The sequence below is a fragment of the Porites lutea genome, chromosome 6 (genome assembly GCF_958299795.1).
Source record: "Porites lutea chromosome 6, jaPorLute2.1, whole genome shotgun sequence".
Lineage (NCBI taxonomy): Eukaryota > Metazoa > Cnidaria > Anthozoa > Scleractinia > Poritidae > Porites > Porites lutea.
This window is the reverse complement of record NC_133206.1, coordinates 14,286,933-14,292,253: the sequence shown is the minus strand read 5'-3', so window position 1 is coordinate 14,292,253 and position 5,321 is coordinate 14,286,933. Positions and strand designations below refer to the sequence as shown.

The 5,321-nt window shown below is 36.6% G+C and overlaps 1 protein-coding gene across 1 annotated transcript; it reads left to right on the top strand.

Moving 5' to 3' along the window:
* Positions 1 to 70: 70 nt before the first annotated feature.
* On the top strand, positions 71 to 4,987 carry LOC140940551 (B9 domain-containing protein 1-like). Its single transcript, XM_073389538.1, has 6 exons — positions 71 to 155; positions 234 to 302; positions 511 to 622; positions 1,515 to 1,611; positions 3,015 to 3,077; positions 3,978 to 4,987. The coding sequence occupies exons 1-6, from the start codon at positions 87 to 89 to the stop codon at positions 4,228 to 4,230; spliced, it is 663 nt and encodes a 220-aa protein (XP_073245639.1). The 5' UTR covers positions 71 to 86; the 3' UTR covers positions 4,231 to 4,987.
* The last annotated feature ends 334 nt before the right edge of the window (positions 4,988 to 5,321 follow it).

Here is a 5,321-nt window from a genome sequence, read left to right as displayed (position 1 = left end):
AAAATTCATAAAAGCCCGGATATTCTATTTTTGTTTGTATTGCCGCTGACTAGCGCCTAGCAACGACCACCTGCGCAAAATTCAAAATGGCGGGAGGCGGGCTTCATAGTTCGGTATTTCTCGTCATGGTATCTGGGCAGATAGAGTCCGCAAAGGTGAGACAAAACTTATAAGTATGCCAAATTGCAATAAGATGTATTAAATCTGTATTTTCTTTTTGTATTCGACCTTAGTTCCCAGAGTTTGACGATTTATACTGCAAGTACAGTTTTGTTTATGGTCAAGATTGGGTCGTTACGTCTGTAAGTACTTTTTAAAGGTCGTTCTTTATTTCGCGACTTTGCATCCAGGAGTTTTATATACGTTTTTGTCAATTTGGTATCATAATGACAATTATGCCGGAAAAGTACCTTTAATGTCCTACACGCACCTAATGTCTTTGTATGTAAAAATGTTGTCAAAATTTGACATGAATATCTACGGATAGGAACGATATTGCTTTTTTGACAGGGATGGGAAGAAGGACTTTCCCAGACTACAAAAAAGAGTGTAGACAGGCGACAAGTATTTGTTTTCAACTTTCCACTGGATATTACTTTCAAGAGTACAAGCCCTTTTGGATGTGAGTACAAAAATGCATTAAAAATATTCTGTATATTATCACTGGCTTTTATTTTGGTTTTTCATGTTGTATATTGACAATTCAAGTGTGTCTGCGCAGTACTTCCAGTCAATTTAACCTCCCCAGCGGGGGGGGGGGGGGTACTTTGGGAATTTTTGGGTGGGGATGTGCCGCTGGGATCTTGGAACCCTTAGCCTATACCAGAGCTGAATTTTGCTACCCAATACAAGACTGAAACTCCCCAAGTCTTACTAAGAATCATCATATAGATCGACAGCAAGTCCTTGGAAAATAAAGTAAATAAATCCTACCTATCCTAGAGTAGCTTTTGGGCTTAATTGCATAAATTTAAATTTGCCTATTTGGTTTTTTTTTATATTTTTGAGTGGTAATTCCTGGTTTCCCTAGAGTAGACTAAAATCTTCAACCAATTGATCAGTTTCCTGGAAAATGATACCCTATTCTAGACCCAGACTCTCTAATTTAATCTTTCTCTGGTTGTTTGCTATTTTCAAAACATTTCCTGAAAATCCAGTTGCGAAGTAAATGACTTTGAAATGACTTTACGGGGAAAATTTCCAGGAGCAACAGAACATCTGAAAAGGCAATCCTTTGTGTTTCAGTTTTTCAAACCTATTTTTGATACCAGTTTCTGCCTTTTGCTGCTGTTTTTCAGTAAATGGAACTGACTAGTACAAATAATAAACCTGATTCCCGGATGAAATTTAGCAGTCTTGAATTTTGCTTACCATTTGCCCAAACTGTAAACCAACCAGTTTGAACATGGGAATGGTAAACAACCTCTATTTCAAGTTGTATCTTTAGGTTATTTCACATTACCAAGCGGTGATTTTTAACAGGATATTGTGCTGCTCTTTCAATTCTTATCCAGGGCCTCAACTAGTGATCAGTTGTTATGGCTTGGATTTCTATGGCCATGATGTGGTACGAGGATATGGAGCTGTTCATGTTCCAATCTCACCGGGAAGGTATATCAATCACTTCTTCACCAGCAATTATTTATTTTTATATTTTATATTTTGCAACAGACAATTAAACAACAACAATGAATCTTTATTAATAAGCAGATGATATACACTGCCCACAGCTAGCAAGGCTATTTGAGGCAGGACAGTGTGTGCAAAAAAAGAAGTTAAGATCAAGGCTAACTAAGGAAAAGTTACAGTTTACAAATAGGTAAAATAAAAATCGTAATATGATTGAGGACTAGATAACATGATGTAGAAGGTTACAGGAATTACTTTGAATACTACATTTTGAACCTCGATAAAGCAAAGGGCCATGGGACAGGGCAAAATATGTTCACCATAACAAGGTTATTTTCCACATATTTTTCTATTACTGGGGCAAAGAATTAGCAATTATTGAATGAGGTTGAGCAAAATATCATGATTTGTCAGTGGCGAGCAGATATTATTTGCCAAAGCCAAAGGCTGAGGCAAATAATTGATCTGTGAGACACTGACAAATCAGGATATTAAACAATTATTGGATGAGGTTGAGCATGATATCATGAATTATCAAAACCGAGGTCTGTGTTATCTGCTGCAGCCGAAGGCTGAGGCAGATAATACAGACACGAGGTTTTGATAATTCATGATATCATGCGAAAACCAAATTCAATAATTGTTTTATTATACATTTTTTAAACAATAGGCAAAAGAAGACAAAACTAAGGTGAATTTGACACTGATAAGCTTTAAACCAAGATCATTTAAAAATTTTAAAATACATTAATAAAACCTTTGTTTGAATAAAGTATACATTTGGAATCTTTTTCCTCAATTAATCGACATTATTCATCCTCAGGAACAAAAGCGAAGCGTTCAGCCATTCTGTTTCTGAGGAGAACACTCCAAGGGACCTGGTAACCAGGCAGACGTTGAACTTGACATGATAAATGCAATATCTGCGGCAGATATTGCATTTATCATGTCAAGTTCACAAGCTATTGTGAATTGATTGAATGCTCTCGACCAATCAGATTTTTCATAGTGAGTCTGATGTATAATAATTTCTGATAACCGAGTTCAATAATTGTTTTATCATTCGATCACCGAGTTTGTTTTTTTAATGAATATCCTTGGGAAGCGAAGCGATCTGCCATTTTCACGCAAGAGCAATCGCAAGAAGGAGAAAAGCAAGGTTTCCTTTACGCATGAGCAGAATATTATTTGCAGCCAAACACAGTTGGACAGCATTGTGCATGAGCAGACCATTATTTGTGGGCAGTAATTTGCAGGTCATGTGGTGGGCTCTCGGCCAGTGAAAAGAAAGAAAAATTTGCTTCAAATGATAATTATTATTATCTTTCATTGTGTCCTTATTATCCAAGTTAGTGACTATATCAATTCTATTGTTTGCTATTCAGCCACACAAGGGAAATTCCAATGTTTGTTCCTGAGTCATCATCAAAGTTTCAGAAATTCATAAGGTAAAAGGTTGTGTTTTCTTCATTACAACAGTCAAAATAACCTCAATATTCATCCCTATTCTCTTTAGAGATCATTGTTTTGTTGATGATCTGGTGTAAAGTAAATCACTGTTCACCGCTCACCAGTGGTTGGCTGTTTACGTTGTATTTTTAATCCTATCCTGCTGTTATCCTGTTGTGCCTTTCTTAGGGAAAGAGGTGCAACCCCCCCCCCTCCCCTTCCCGTTTACTATACACCTTTAATCTACCTAACATGCATTTGTCTTCCATTACATGTACATATATTTGGGTTTCTTAATAATCTACGGCCATTTCCGAGTTGCCTCAAGCCTCTGTTTCAAAGCCAGGCTTTGCGCCAAGCTATTAGCCTGTACACAGACGTCATTTATTTTTCTTTTCATTCTTTTCGAAAACATCGGTGAGCTCGTGAGCGAAGCAAGCATGTGAGAACGAGCGTGGAGCATGAGAAAGAGAAATTAACACCAGGGAGCTCACGAGCGTGCGAGAACAAGCGTGGAGTGTGAGAAAGAAAAATAAATTTTTCTTCTTCCCCCACCCCTACCCCCTTGCGCTGGCTGTCAATAAATCCCCTGCGGTTTATATTTTATCACGCGCACTCGACGGACTTTGAAGAGAAAATAGAGGGTCTGTGAACAGGCTACCAAGCTATTGATATGAAAATGATTTTTTTATTCTCATGCAAATGATACTCATTTACACAAGAAAGATTGTGCACGTAGCCTCATTTTGAAAGTGGGAGGTTTTGGAACTTGGAAACTAATGGCCTATTTTAATTATTGTAGCTTGCCCTGTACCAAAAATAATATCTCCTTTTTAGAATGAAATATATACATATTTTTTCAATTTAAAATACTAAATGCAAGAATATTTTCTTAATAGTTGGTTCTTTGGTAGGAGACCAGAGTTTGTGGACCCCAAACTTGTTGCACAAGGAGAAGGAAGGGAAGTGACCAGAGTAAGGTCACAAGGAAGTGTGAAAGTGACATTCAGTGTGGTGACACGTGACATGAAAAAACTTGGTTATGACACAGAGCCTGCTAGCGTAGCTATCCCTCACCTTGCTCCTGGTAATGCTGGAGTCACTACAATAAGACCAGAATCTCAAATGCATGGAGCTGAGAGTCACTCTTAGTAACCATAGAGTGCATTTGATTGGGAAATGTGGATTTGAATTTTGAAATCCTGATTTCAGATTTGCATTGAAACGTGAAAATATCCAAAAATGAATTTCAACGCTGAGAATGCTGTCCTTGGATTTCCCTTCTTTCCGTTTTTTTTTGGGAAATCTGAAAAAGAGTTTGAAAAACTGTTCTCAGGAACAGCAGTTTTGCATGTGCATGCATGTTTAGCAGAAAAAAGACTACTGTTCATGACAACAGTTTTGCAAATCCTTTTTCGGATTTTAAAAAACACAGTATAAAAAAGGGAAATCCATGTATTCGGGATTTGGATTTCATAAGTGATATCCACCTGTCCTTATCTTGAGGACGATTCTCAGGGGTGAAATTTGAACACAGCAGTCATGGCATTTTTGCTCGATTAAATTGTGTTTTCCTCAAACTTCCAGGGGTTTAAACAGTTAAAGAGATGTTGTACATGTAAACCCTAGGGGTAACACAAGTATTCGGTTGAGTGTCTTGCCACCAAGTCAATTATTAAAAGCCTCAAAGGAACAACACTGTACATTTTGAAAATAATATTTTTCAGAACATGAAAAGCATAAAGAACTTTAGAAGGCATTGATATTTTGTGGTTATAAAAAGAAAATGTAATTTAATAAATTATATACTTTGCTTTTAACACTTTACTTGTAAATAACTAGGTAAACTGAACCCATGCATTGTTGTTGTAAAAAATTCTATAAACATAAGTGAGCATACTTTCAACAAATAAATTATAAAGAAAAATGTTATGTACACATTACATGTACAGTAAGTTAAGTGAGTCATTACCGTTGTTCCACCATACACTGAGGAACACAAAGTTTTCAGGATATGAGATATTATTACAGGTAAAAGGTTATTTGAGATGTGAAATCGAATGCTGAAAAATGGAAACATATTTTGGGAATATTTATAAAGACAGCATTCTGGGATATCATACATTAAAGTTCTCATATATGGAAGGGAAATGATGAGTTCAATGGTATGAATAGCTCCTTAAGCAGCCGTTTTTAGGGTTCTCATGCAATACTCCTCACCACAGAGTAAAGGAGAAGGTAGC

Bases quoted from the DNA above. Each gene is read 5' to 3' on its own strand.
- LOC140940551 (XM_073389538.1), top strand. From the start codon at position 87: ATGGCGGGAGGCGGGCTTCATAGTTCGGTATTTCTCGTCATGGTATCT. The intron at 156-233 runs GTGAGACAAAAC...ATTCGACCTTAG, and splicing joins GGCAGATAGAGTCCGCAAAG to TTCCCAGAGTTTGACGATTT. The intron at 3,078-3,977 runs GTAAAAGGTTGT...TTTTCTTAATAG, and splicing joins AAGTTTCAGAAATTCATAAG to TTGGTTCTTTGGTAGGAGAC.